Source organism: Fragaria vesca, linkage group LG1 (genome assembly GCF_000184155.1).
Source record: "Fragaria vesca subsp. vesca linkage group LG1, FraVesHawaii_1.0, whole genome shotgun sequence".
NCBI lineage: Eukaryota > Viridiplantae > Streptophyta > Magnoliopsida > Rosales > Rosaceae > Fragaria > Fragaria vesca.
In genome coordinates this window covers 7872478-7885177 of record NC_020491.1, presented here as the reverse complement: position 1 = coordinate 7885177, position 12700 = coordinate 7872478, and the positions used below count along the sequence as shown (strand labels likewise).

At 37.8% G+C, this 12700-nt stretch overlaps 4 protein-coding genes across 4 annotated transcripts; 1 reads left to right on the top strand and 3 right to left on the bottom strand.

Moving 5' to 3' along the window:
• Nucleotides 1-879: 879 nt before the first annotated feature.
• LOC101301422 (dehydrodolichyl diphosphate synthase 6-like) lies at nt 880-2133 on the bottom strand. The gene has a single exon (XM_004287686.1). It carries the CDS (start codon nt 2047-2049, stop codon nt 985-987), a length of 1065 nt encoding a protein of 354 aa, XP_004287734.1. The 5' UTR covers nt 2050-2133; the 3' UTR covers nt 880-984.
• A 1513-nt stretch (nt 2134-3646) lies between these two features.
• LOC101301132 (dehydrodolichyl diphosphate synthase 6-like) lies at nt 3647-5555 on the bottom strand. The gene is made up of 2 exons (XM_004287685.1): nt 5541-5555; nt 3647-4806 (listed from the first exon to the last, which is right to left on the bottom strand). The coding sequence occupies exon 2, from the start codon at nt 4714-4716 to the stop codon at nt 3655-3657; it is 1062 nt and encodes a 353-aa protein (XP_004287733.1). The 5' UTR covers nt 4717-4806; nt 5541-5555; the 3' UTR covers nt 3647-3654.
• A 980-nt stretch (nt 5556-6535) lies between these two features.
• Nucleotides 6536-9662, bottom strand: LOC101300847 (probable serine/threonine-protein kinase Cx32, chloroplastic-like). The gene is made up of 6 exons (XM_004287684.1): nt 9398-9662; nt 8867-9228; nt 7912-8020; nt 7651-7793; nt 7428-7551; nt 6536-7228 (listed from the first exon to the last, which is right to left on the bottom strand). The coding sequence occupies exons 1-6, from the start codon at nt 9456-9458 to the stop codon at nt 6798-6800; spliced, it is 1230 nt and encodes a 409-aa protein (XP_004287732.1). The 5' UTR covers nt 9459-9662; the 3' UTR covers nt 6536-6797.
• Nucleotides 9663-11946: 2284 nt separating this feature from the next.
• On the top strand, nt 11947-12652 carry LOC101308618. The gene is made up of 2 exons (XM_004288997.1): nt 11947-12321; nt 12416-12652. The coding sequence occupies exons 1-2, from the start codon at nt 11947-11949 to the stop codon at nt 12551-12553; spliced, it is 513 nt and encodes a 170-aa protein (XP_004289045.1). The 3' UTR covers nt 12554-12652.
• Nucleotides 12653-12700: the final 48 nt, after the last annotated feature.

The following is a 12700-nucleotide window of genomic DNA, read 5'->3' as shown; positions in this document are numbered from 1 at the left end:
TTCTGTTTAATTCAGTGGAGGAAAATTGATGACAACTAATATCAGATACCAATGAACTATTAACCACTTGAATTTAGTCTCTCTCTCTGATTTGATTCGTATCAATCTGTTGCTATCTCCTTTAGCTTTCTTCTGTTTGATTTAGGAATAGCCAAATCATCTTTTGCCTTGTATCAGAGGCTATCTTTTTCCACATTTTTGTCTCAATAAAGGTTTTAACTTCGTCAACATGATACCATCTGTCATTGAGTTCACTAATCACGGACTATGGGGTTTTGAATCATGACCATCCAAAGAGGAGTTGGGTTGATTATCAGGAAAAAATTGTCCTATTTTATAAAAGAAAAGTTGATATGGGTGTTACGTCATTTTCGAAAAGCTGTAGCTGCCATGAACTGTAATCAGTGATCAAATTGATGAAGTGAAGCAAGTTTAATCTTCTACTGATCGAGGTCCTCCGGTGGTGGCCGGAGGCAGGACCCCCTCAGCTCGTTAGTAGCCCTTTTAGGGCTTCATTGTGCAGCAGAAACATAATGGATGTGGAGTACTATAGAATGGTAATGGCACTTGGGGATTATAGAATGGTTAAGGGGAAGCTTTCCTATTTGAGTTCCAATCAGTATTCGAGTGTAGTTGATCACTGGCATGGGCATATTTTACTAGCAAGATTTGATCATCGGAGATACTAAATCGATCATCCACAAATGGAAGAAGTTGAAGTGCATACTATTGCATTACCAAGCCTTTTGGCCATATGGACAAACGGTTTGGAGGCAAAGTCATACATTATGAACTTGGCATCAGAAACTAATTAAGATGGTTAATTTATGATGTATAATTGTGTATATCAGTATAAGGATCAGAAACTACATAATTCATAGCATGCATATTAGGCATATATAATTTAGGTTGACAATGCAGCTCATCCCAGGATTTAATCATGATATTCCGGATCTATGGAGGAGTAGAATGGCATTGAGGATGCTACACCTGCTTCTTTTTCTTCTCCAGATAGTGGTGGGTGCGTTGGAAGTTTAGAACTGCCCAAACCAAATGCCATAAACCCAGTTCTGGCCACAGCGCAGCCGGGGCTTCCAATGGGCAGCAACTAGTTTGCCAAAGAAGGAAATTACTCAGCCGGGTCTCGCCAGAAGTTCGGATCATAATGTCGGGATCAGGTGCCACTGCCATGTACATGTGCTTCTCAACATCAACCAGCTTTACTTGAGGAAATTCATGCTGTTGCTTCCCATTCACTTTAACTTCTTCAACAAGACCATTGCTTGCAACTTCATGATCAACTGTTCCATTTTCCTTTTTCACCTTGTCAACTCTTTCAATCTTACCATTGGAAGCTTCATTAGTACCTGCTGCTCCATCAAAATTGTTGTTGCAGGATTTGTGAACATCAGTCTCAGTCACACCATTAACCTTCCTTCCCTCTTCGACTCCATGAATCACACCATTTACCTTTCTTCCATTAGGTACTTGAATTTCATCCATTTTCTCCTTGCAGGATTCTTCTACAGCATGGACAATCTCATCAGTTGAAGTATAGGCCACACAGATTGAAAGCACAGCTTTGGAGTTATTGGCAGTCGCCTTCATTGCATTTTCAGCAGCAGCCCTGACAGGCTCACTCAGAAGCTTCAAGTTACCAATGAAGCATACTCTGACACCAGCTTGGTTCAGATAACTTTCCTTGTCAAGCAAGCCTTCAATCTTCTCCTGCAAAAGGTCCATTAGAGTTTGCACCTCCTCTGGTGATCTCTTGAAATTGTCAATGCTGAAGGCATAGACAGTCACATACTTCACTCCCATCTCCCAGCAGCACCTAAGAAGGGACATAAGAGCCCAGTATCCGGCTTTGTGGCCTTCCCCAACCGGCAAGTTCCTTCTCTTTGCATACCGCCGGTTTCCATCCATGATGAAGGCAATGTGAGCAGGAATGGGGCCAACAGACAGAACACTAAACAAGCATTTCCTCAGAAAAGTAGTCAATCTCCCAAAAGTTTTGTTTGCTGCAGCAACAAAACTTTTTTCATCCATTGTAGTATGATCAAGCGAATCTAACCGACTGAATCCAACACAGCCCTGCTCAAGAAGAACAAAACCTCAGTCTACACTACAACTAAGCTTGACAAGCTCTATAATAATACGTACTACAGAAGAAAGCCAAAGGATTCAAAACACTAAGAATAGAAACAAAAGAGCATAAAGGACAAAAATTACATAGAAAGTCCACAAACAAAGAAAACTTTTAGTAAATGGAAGCATTGAGGATACCCAAGCACAACAAAATTCCAAAAAAATTCTCAATAGTCCAGTTCTGTTAGTAATGCACAAGAAAATATGCATTAACCATATAAATCTACTTGGGGTAAATTCTATATAAATTTGATGCTTAAGTTGGTGCATCAACAAATACTTAAGAATTCCAGTAATATACGCTAAAAGTCTTATACTTGGTACATAAAAATAGAAACCAACATCAAGAAAGCCAGAAAATGTAATCAAATTATTGACCTTTATACAATAGTCAATAATTTGACTATGATTAAAATCTGAAAAATTCAGAGTTTGACACTTTTTCGTTGTCCTTCCTCAGTTTTTCCAAGCAGAACATGCATGAGGCTTTCATTACCATGAATAACATAAGTAACTTTGTAAAACAAAATAAGATAGAGGAGTTACCTTTACAAACTGATAGACCTGAACCGGAGACCCCATGATGAACTGATGAAGAAGGAATAGAGTTGAGGCCTATTTATAACAGTTAGGAAAGCTAAGAGCCACAAAAACATGTAGTTATTAAAAATTATGAAAAGCAGTGATCGCAATAAATGGAAGATAATGGGAGAAGAACACGAAAAATATGAGCCGGAGAAGAAGAAGATGAAGTAGAAGAGTTTAGAAGAAAGTGACTGAAGGGTTTGGCAGGTACGTAACTGAGAATACACAGAGAGTGTACAAAGCTACAAAAGCTATGAAAAGAAAGGAAAACGAGAGGTGGTCTCGTACTTTCTGGATTTCACAACGTTGCACAGTTCCAATAACACACTCCCTCCCTTTAAACGTTGGTTTTGGCGCTTTATGTGGTTTTTCACGCCTAGCTTCATGCTCTGCATCATGTCTAGAGACTTAGGCAATAAGTTTATTGCAAATTGTATGTTTATTTGTTTATTTTGGTGCATATTGTTTCATAGTTTAACATTAGGCGAAAATGTTTTATGTTCGTTCCTCGCCTATTACCATTTGATCTAGTGACATACGTCTCCTCTATATAAGTGGGTGGTCGTGCTTTCCGACTCATAACCCACTAAAAATCAAATGCAGTTATTCAAGAGCCATAGAATTCTCCTAAATTCATTTGGTATGTGACTGTGTACATGTGTACATCAACCAATTACAGAAGAAGTTGCATAAGCTTACTATTGCATAACCACGCCTTTTGGCTAAATTGACAAACGGTTTAAAGGCATAGTCACTGAGAGTCGCATAATGAGCTTGGCATTAGAAACTATGGTGGTTAAATATGTGTAAACAACAAACTACAGAATTCATAGGCCATACATAGTTCAGGTTGACAATACAACTCATTACGAATTTAATCATGATCCTTTTTATCTAAGGAGTACAGTAGCATTGAGGATGTTACACCTGCTTCTTTTTCTTCTCCATATAATAGTGGTCGCGCTGGAAGTTCAGCACTGCCCAAACCAATTGCCATAAACCCAGTTCTGGCCACAGTGCAGCCGGAGAGTACAGTGGGCAGTTAGTAGTTTGCCAAAGAAGAAAATTGCTCAGCCTGGTCTCGCCAGAACTTCGGATCATAATGTCAGGATCAGGTGCCACTGCCATGTACATGTGCTTCTCAATATCAACCAGCTTCAGTTGAGGAATTTTCTGCTGCTGCTTCCCACTCTCTTCAACAAAACCACTACTCGCAACCGCATGATTAACTGTACCATTTTCCCTTTTCACCTTTTCAACTCTTTTGCTATTACCATTGGAAGGCGCACTAGTACCTAGAGCTGCTTCTCCATCAAAATTGTTGTTGCAGGATATGTGAGCATAAGTCTCAGTCACACCATTAACCTTCCCTCCCTCTTTGACTCGATGAATCACACCATTGCTAACCTTTCTTCCATTAGGTACTTGAACTTCATTCATTTTCTCCTTGCAGGATTCTTCTACAGCGTGGACAATCTCATCAGTTGAAGTATAGGCCAAACAGATTATCAACACAGCTTTGGAGTTATTAACAGTCGCCTTCATTGCCTTTTCAGCTGCAACCCTGACAGGCTCGCTCAAAAGCTTCAAGTTACCAATGAAGCATACTCTAACACCAAATTGGTTCACATAACTTTTTTTCTCAAGCATTTCTTCAATCTTGTCCTGCAAAAGGTTCATTAGAAGTTGTACCTCGTCTGGGGGTCTCTTGAAATTGTCAATGCTGAAGGCATAGAAAGTTACGTACTTCACTCCCATTTCCAAGCAGTACCTAAGAAGAGACATGACACACCAGTATCCGGCTTTGTGGCCTTCCCCAACTGCTAAGTTCCATCTCTTTGCATACCTTCGGTTCCCATCCATGATGAAGGCGATGTGAGCAGGAATAGGGCCAACAGACAGAACACTGAACAAGCATTTCCTCATAAAAGAAGCCAAACCCTCATAAGTTTGGTTCGTGGCAACACGACTTTGTTCGTCCATTCTATAATCAAGAACAGAAGCTAATCGACTAAATCAAAGACAACCTTCTGCTCAGGAGGAACAAAATCTCAGTCTGCGTAGTCATACATGCTACAGAAAGCAAAGGGATTCAAAATACGTAGAATAGGTCCAAAAGAACATAAAGTACAAAATTTGCACAGAAAGTCCACAAACAAAGGAAACTTTACTGATTGAAGCATTTCATCAAACACCATATAGGATACCCAAGCACAAGGAATAAAGGTACTGTTGGTTTAAATTAACACCAACTTAAGGATCAAATTACCTATGTTGTGTTAAGCTATATGGTTAATGCATTTTTTCTTGAACATTACTAACTGAATTCATCATCTTGATGCTTAACATTGTGTTAATCTAAATCAAGTAATCAGCAGATACCTAAGAACTTCAAGTTATATAAGGATTATAAGCCAAAAGTCATATAATTTGTACATAAAAAGAGAAACCCACATCAACAAAGCCAGAGAATATGGTGAAACTTAACTCATAGTCAAACCCAATTTCGGATTCCAAATGAAGAACACATAAAACCCGAAAAATTCAAAAGTTTGAAACTTTTTCTCTTTCCTTTCTCAGTTTTTAAAGCAGAACATATACGTGAAGAAGTAAGCATCACCATCAATAACATAAGCGAATTTGTATAACTAAATAATATAGATAAAGTGAAAATTATACAGCGCACCCGGTGCGCCGCGCACCCGTCCATCTCCGCTGTCCATTTTGAAAAAGTCAAAAGTCCGCGTCAAATGGACGGCGGAGATGGACGGGTGCGCTGAATACGCTCTCATAGATAAAGGACCTACCTTTACAAATCGATACACCTGAACCGGAGACCCCATCAAGAAGCAAGAGAGTTGAGGCTTATTTATAACAGTTATGGGAAGCTAGGAGCCCAAAATCATGTCAATGTATAAAACTATTACAAACAGTGATTGGCAATAAATGGAAGACAATGGAGAAGATGGAAAGTAAGAGCCTAAGAAGAAGAAGAGTTCAGAAGAAACTGATGGGTTGGTTTAGCAGGGAGTTGAGAAACCGAAAGCATAAGACAGCCATACATGCACAGAGAATACACATGCAGTTACACTTGCACACTGCATTTCATAACGTTGCGCAGTTGCACACACTCCTTAAGGGAATGTTGGTTGTGCCTTGTTCGATTTATGGGTTCATTCCCTATAACATGTATAGAAATTTAGGCAAGTTTACTGCAAACGTTATGGTTTTTCATTTTTAGATCCAAGAAAAGAACAAGTTACAGAGAATACCTCTCCATACGCCGGATAAAAGTCCAATTAATTTTTTGTGACTAATCCGTGATTAAAGATTCAAAACATTTCTTTATGAAAGTTTAATAGAAAATGCTATATTTATACTGGTTTCTAGTCCACCATGCAAATAACATGAGCTGGTTTTGCATTTGGTGGATATGGGCATTTCATTTGTTTACACCACTTTGCGCACTTCACTTTGGCTGCCTCAACTCTCAACAACCGCAACCGGGCCTTTTTATCCCACTAATCTTCTTTCTAATTGAATATAATCATGCTCATTACCTTTAATGATTCATGATTCATGATCCATTCTTAAAGCATCACCATCTTTCTGCTAATGAATGTATGGATTAGGGTTCTTACAATTATTCTAGTGCTTGTTATATGGATTACACTATGCTCATAAGGATAGTTTCAGCAGAATCTGCTTACGAGGAAAGATGAGATTGTTTATGTGCTTGTTTACTGTGTATTCCCAAAGTAACCGGGAAATGGGGGTTTTATGGTAACAAAACACTTTCTATGAAGAAAATGAAAGAGATAGAAAAGTTGATTCTGGTGTGGTCTATAGAAGAATATATCATCTGATTCAGCTGAATTGCTGTCTACATGAATTGTTATGAATAAAAACAATGGCTATAAAAAATAAAAAATTGAATTGGGAAAAAGAACAAAAGGTGATCGACTGGCCTAACATTCTAATTAATCTCAATGTATGAAGATACAATTTGTGAGATCCAACCTTAATACTTGGTCTTTTCAAGTGCTTGGTTGACATTTCTCATCTCATCTAGTGGCTTGGTACCTGGAGGGAACCGGGGAACGACGAGGAGGTTCTTGAAGTACATATGATCGAGGACTAGAAGTAGGTTGCCTAAAGGTATTTAGTAACGCTGGCTTTGGCTTTTCACTGATTGCCTGAACCTGTTCCAGTTCTTCCAAGACTTCTTTCATGGAAGGTCGGCTTTTAGGATCCGGTGCTAGGCATTTTAGAGTAATATTTGCTGTCTGTAAAGCTGCCTTGAAGGAATATTGGCCCTCCATCCTCGCATCCATAATGGTTTTCAACTTTCTTTTATGAGGGAGAAGTGGTTTAGCCCAGTCTACCAGATTAAGTTGCTCCTTAGGGCGTTTTGTATCAAGTGCTCGTAACCCTGTCAAAATCTCAAGCAGCACAACACCGAAACCATACACATCGCTCTTCACATACAAATGACCTGTTGAAAAGATGATGCACATGTCAACTATTGTTTGCAGTTTTGTACAAATGCCCGTTTGTAAAGGCATTGAGTATTAGAGCATTAGAGCCTCATTTATCAATTTCCTAGTAGAAACCAACTAGCTTGGTTTTGGTGATGAGAAAGGGGATCGAAAAGAACACAGATATACTTCATATATGAAATTCGGAAACATTACCTGTTGCAATGTATTCTGGAGCAGCATAACCATATGTCCCCATAATTCTAGTTGACACATGTGAGTCTCCACCAGTTGGTCCCAATTTCGCCAAACCAAAATCTGAGATTTTTGCATTATAATTCTGCAGAAGATACCAGCAGACGATGTTAAGCACAAAATAAAGCAGAATTCAATATAGTGAATGAGATTTGAAAGGCTGGGATTGGATAACAGAACTAACCCCATCAAGCAATATATTTGAGGCTTTGAAATCTCTATATATAATATGCTTTTCTGAACTGTGCAAGAACGCCAGGCCTCGAGCTGCTCCAATAGCTATTCTGATTCTGATGTCCCAAGATAGCGGTTCAATGTTAGGATTCCCTGCTCAAAGTGACTTATATAGTCAATACCACGATTTTATGATGATGAACTTAAGCACAACTGTTTTATTTCACAATGATTTCATACATACTTCTGAAAAGATGATTCTCCAAGCTACCTTTCGGCATGAACTCATAAACAAGGAGTAGCTCCTTGTCTTCCCAACAGTATCCCAATAGCTTTACAAGGTTGGGATGAGAAAGCCTACCTAGAAAGTTCACTTCTGACTGCATTATCAAGTATGACGGTTAATTAGCTTCAAAAGAAATCATAATAGATAAAAATGGGTTAACACCCTTGAGAACCAAACGATCCATAAAACTAGGAGAACAATCACAATGTGGCATGAGAATCATACCAGTAATACCACTATCTGGCATTGGGGTTTAAAAGAGTTATTTGGCCTTCAATGAGTTAGATATAGATGCCAAAGGAAGCATTGTGATCTTCATGTTGAAGGTTGAGACCTTCAACTCAAAATTGGTGGTTTCGATTGAAAATGGGTTGTAATCCCAATGCTATCCCATACTAATTATCAACTTCCCATAATGCAACTCGCTACAAATTTGGGGAATGGAAGATTCAAAAACTTTTGTTCAATAAACCATTTCCAATAAAAATTACTGAGCTGAAATGGTATACCAAGCTAACTCTGATCAAGTTAGGGAATGAAATAGTTTGGAACATAATTAGGAAGATTAAGTTTCCGAACAAAATGGTGCAAGAAAAAAAATGCTCTAGAAAGAATTTCCTGGATTATGACAAATTCAACTCATAGAAATATTGTATAGGTAAGTTTGAAATCATTCCTTGTTTCATTATTCATTAGTCAACCTCCAAAACGTTCATTAGCTTGGAAAAACAGTTACATGGAGCAATGGAGGAGGTATGTGGGCCCCATCTAGTTCAGCTGAATTCTAATGGAATTGAAAATAATAGATCACCTGTGAGCAATAGGCTTTGCCAATCAGAGATGCCAACTCTATTAAACCAGATGGATAAAAAGAAGTAAAGAACACATGGTCATGATTAATAAGGCTCAATAATGCAACATAGATTGGAATAACAATCACCTGCCATTCTTGAAAGCCTTGCACACTTTCTGGGTTTAATTTCTTGACAGCAATCATCATTCCAGTGCCAGCCTTACAGGGTTGAAGAGTTTTCTCATCCACCCAACCTTTGAAAACTCGACCAAATCCTCCCTCACCCAGAATTTGATCTGACTTGAAATTCTTAGTAGCAGATTTCATATCTGCAAAACTGAAGACTCTCAAGTTTGATGTCTCCAAAATTTCACCATCTGTTGACTCCTGATCATCATATCTTGGGCTTAGTGTTGATGTTGTTGCTTCTGAAAAATGAGAGAATTGACTTCTTCCTGTGCTGCTGCTTGTCTGTGAAAGTCTATACCTGCTTTGATTTTCACTTGTCCCTATAGAAATGAACACAAAAGATGCATACATCAGATATATAAGGATATATGAACATTAAACACAAAGTAAGAAAGATCCCATCTTTGTTTGAGAATCCAGAGAAAGTTTTGATCTTTTTAGTGACCCAATTATCTTTGCTTTGATGGAACTTGAAGTAGTACTAGTTACCTGGAGTTGATGGGGTGATGGTGTTGGGTTGACTAGCAGGAGATCCAAAGCAGATACCCATTTTCAGCTTTGTTAACTACTTCTCTCTCTTTTGTCCTAGAACAACAAGGATCATAATTTGCAGAAGGAACTAGAGCAAATAAAAGAGAATGAGAGAAGTGAATTTTAGGTGTTGGTTGGTGGACATTTATATGGTTGGAGGGTTGGACCTGGTGTTCTTGGGAGTCGCCATGAAACTCGGTTATTAGTGACTTTGCTTTTCTTCTTCTTCTTAAAACTTAAAAGTCGTCATTTACTAATGCTTACTTTAACTGTTTTAAGCCATCGCCGACTAAACTAAGATAGGTTTGGTTGTTTTCAGACTCTAAATCACACGCAATATGTGGCGATTGTGGCCACAGCGTGAGGTCAACACTATTTGTATAGTCCTAATAGCTTAGTTTATGCTTCAAAAATTCTCAAGCAACATAGAGGCCTGCTTAACATTAGTCGATTAATGTTGCGGATTATTATTAGTTATCTTTCTCTCTAACGTGCATGCCGGCTGAAATCTTTTATTTTTAGAACTCTAAAATTCCTAGTTACTCTTTTCTCTAACACTTTTCTTTCAACATCTTTTATTTATTGCATGTCGCAAGAAATTAATTTTTTTTTCTGAAAATGTGAAATTTCATTCATCCATGGCAGATTTAGCTAAACAGATATATAAGTGCAACATGTAAGCATGGTTCAAACCCAGTTTGACGAATTGACGTACTGGATATGGAGATCTATGTTGAGAATTGAGACCTTACATCTACCCTTTAGCTGTCAATTGAATTTCAAGGATGCATTACAAAATTTGTGCACGTAAAACAAAAAAGTAAAGTACCAGAGACTTCGTCTTTGGTTGCAATAATACGGACAATGAACTCGTCCGAATTAGTCAAAAGAAAGAAAAAGGAGAATTCTTTTCTAATGTTCATATACACAAAAGCAGAAATTAAGAAGATTACAAGTATATTACCAATTACAGTTAACGAACTATGTACCACGTTTTACACATCTTAAGCTAACCCTCATGCATGTCAAAGATGAAGAGAGTTCCCATACAAAAACACAATCCCTAATTTATATACCTAAATGTTCATCAAGAAATTACAAGGGATTAGTTTGCTGAGTTGAAATTGAAATGCTAGTCTAGCTCAACTTCACTTAGTAGAAACTCAAAAGTTGAACGAGCGAGTTTGATTTTTAGATTGACTCGTTATATCCTTACTACCAACACAAGCTAACTAAACTGATAGTGGAATTCATTACTAGCCTATATGATATTTTTGACAATTTATAATTTTAGAACCAAATCATAATTTGATTCTAGCGTTTGTATAGATTGTCAAACTCACTTAGGCTCCGTTTGGGATTTCGGTTTCACGAAAATTTTAGCTTATTTTTAACGTTTTGGGCTTTCAGCCCGTTTGGTAAATTTTCCAAATCCGTGTTTTTATAAAAATCACGGCGCAAAACCTCAATTTTCATAAGCAGGTCGCGACTTGCTTTTTCAGATCTGGGTTTCCGAAACGCTCGGGGAAGACGCGGATGACTCGCTTACAATTGTAAAATCCTAAAATACCCAGCGCCAAATCCAAATCTGATTCGCGCTCTTGCTCCGTTTTCCTCTCAAATCTACGCGAGTTTGCTATGTTTTTCTGTCAAATCTGCCCGCCATTTTGCCTATTTCTCCTCAATTTGGGCGCGATGCCTTCTTTCAATTCTAGGGTTTGTCTCTTATATAAATTCTGCAAAGGTGTTCCTCTTTATGCCGTTCTTCTCAATCTCGTTTTATCAAGGTTATCTCTCTGTTTCTATCTTTCTCTGGTTGTATATAATCCCTATTAACTTATACATGAATTGATATATTTATAATTCTATTGTAGGGAGGCCAAAAGGTTGATTGCAGGTGCCATCTTGAAGAGGCGATTTCTCTGCAATAGGTCAGTAGTATTCTCTGAAACATTGAATTGGTGTTTTCATGGTATGAAATTTTGAATTGTGTTCTGTGTGCTATGTAATGAATTAATGAATCATGTGAATTGGTTTATATTAATTGTTTTGGGAATATAATTGATCCATACGCTCACTAGATGTATAACTTGAAGCCGAATTGGTTAGGTTGTGTAAATATTGAAGTTGAAAGTCAAAAGGAAAAAGCCACTCTGAACAAACGTAATTGATACCAAGTCTTTAGAGTACTTGCTCTTTAGAAGCATAAATATATATATATATATATATATGTATTTCACTAATGGAAGATGATGTTGCTATCGTTGGAAAGTTTTGGTGGTGGAAGAATTATCAAGGCATACAAAGGACACAGGGCATATTGTGAAAATTCTTTTGTTTTGTTTGAACTTCCATTGATTATGGTTCTGCATTCTAGTATGTTAGCCACAGTTCCTAAGCATTTAGATATAGCGATATATAGTTTTGATGCTATTGTTTGGTTATTTCAGTAGTTCCTAAGAGGTGTATGTAATTTGTAGCATATACTTTATAATTCTTTAGTAAACATGGGAAGAAAGAAGATTATTGGTGACAATTGCATTGAGATGATCAACCTTGAAAATGGGCAAAGTGGAACTAAATCAGCTACCTGGAATCCTCAAACCGTAGCTATATTTTGCGACTTATGTATCAAAGAACTTAGGAAAGGACAAAGGCCTGGTACTCACTTTAATAAAGAAGGATGGGCTAGCTTGGTTGCAAACTTTCATGCAGAGACTGGAAATAACTATGACAAATCACAATTGAAGAACAAGTGGGATTTACTAAAAAAAGAATGGAAATTATGGAAAGATCTGATTGGGAAGGAAACTGGCCTTGGTTGGAATCCCACTAAAAATACTGTTGATGCATCAGATGAATGGTGGAGGAATAAAATCCAGGTATGTAGCACAAAGTTATCTATGTTCTAATGTTATTTAGTTTGATATTGTAGTATTATGTCTCCATACTAACTGTTACCTTTATGATTTATAGATAAATCCACAATATGCGAAATTGCGTGTTCGAGGCATCAATCCTGATATGGAGGCGAAGTTGGATATGATGTTTAATGGCGCTGTAGCTACCGGTAAATATGCTTGGGCTCCTTCTTCTGATCTGCCATCGCCTTAAAATGAGAAAGCTCCAAAGGACAACGTTATTTCGTTGGATGATAATCTTGATTATGAGGAGTTTGACCTCAATGAAAGTCCACAGTCAGCTCAAGTTACCAAAGAGACAGGAAAGAAGCGAGCAAATGGTCAACTTGACACAGAAGGG

Excerpts from the sequence above, each read along its gene's own strand:
- LOC101301422 (XM_004287686.1), bottom strand. The coding sequence starts at position 2,049 with ATGGATGAAAAAAGTTTTGTTGCTGCAGCAAACAAAACTTTTGGGAGA.
- LOC101301132 (XM_004287685.1), bottom strand. The coding sequence starts at position 4,716 with ATGGACGAACAAAGTCGTGTTGCCACGAACCAAACTTATGAGGGTTTG.
- LOC101300847 (XM_004287684.1), bottom strand. The coding sequence starts at position 9,458 with ATGGGTATCTGCTTTGGATCTCCTGCTAGTCAACCCAACACCATCACC. Across the intron at positions 9,229-9,397 it reads CATCACCCCATCAACTCCAG|GGACAAGTGAAAATCAAAGC; the intron begins GTAACTAGTACT and ends TCATTTCTATAG. Across the intron at positions 7,229-7,427 it reads TCCAGAATACATTGCAACAG|GTCATTTGTATGTGAAGAGC; the intron begins GTAATGTTTCCG and ends TCTTTTCAACAG.
- LOC101308618 (XM_004288997.1), top strand. The coding sequence starts at position 11,947 with ATGGGAAGAAAGAAGATTATTGGTGACAATTGCATTGAGATGATCAAC. Across the intron at positions 12,322-12,415 it reads GGTGGAGGAATAAAATCCAG|ATAAATCCACAATATGCGAA; the intron begins GTATGTAGCACA and ends TATGATTTATAG.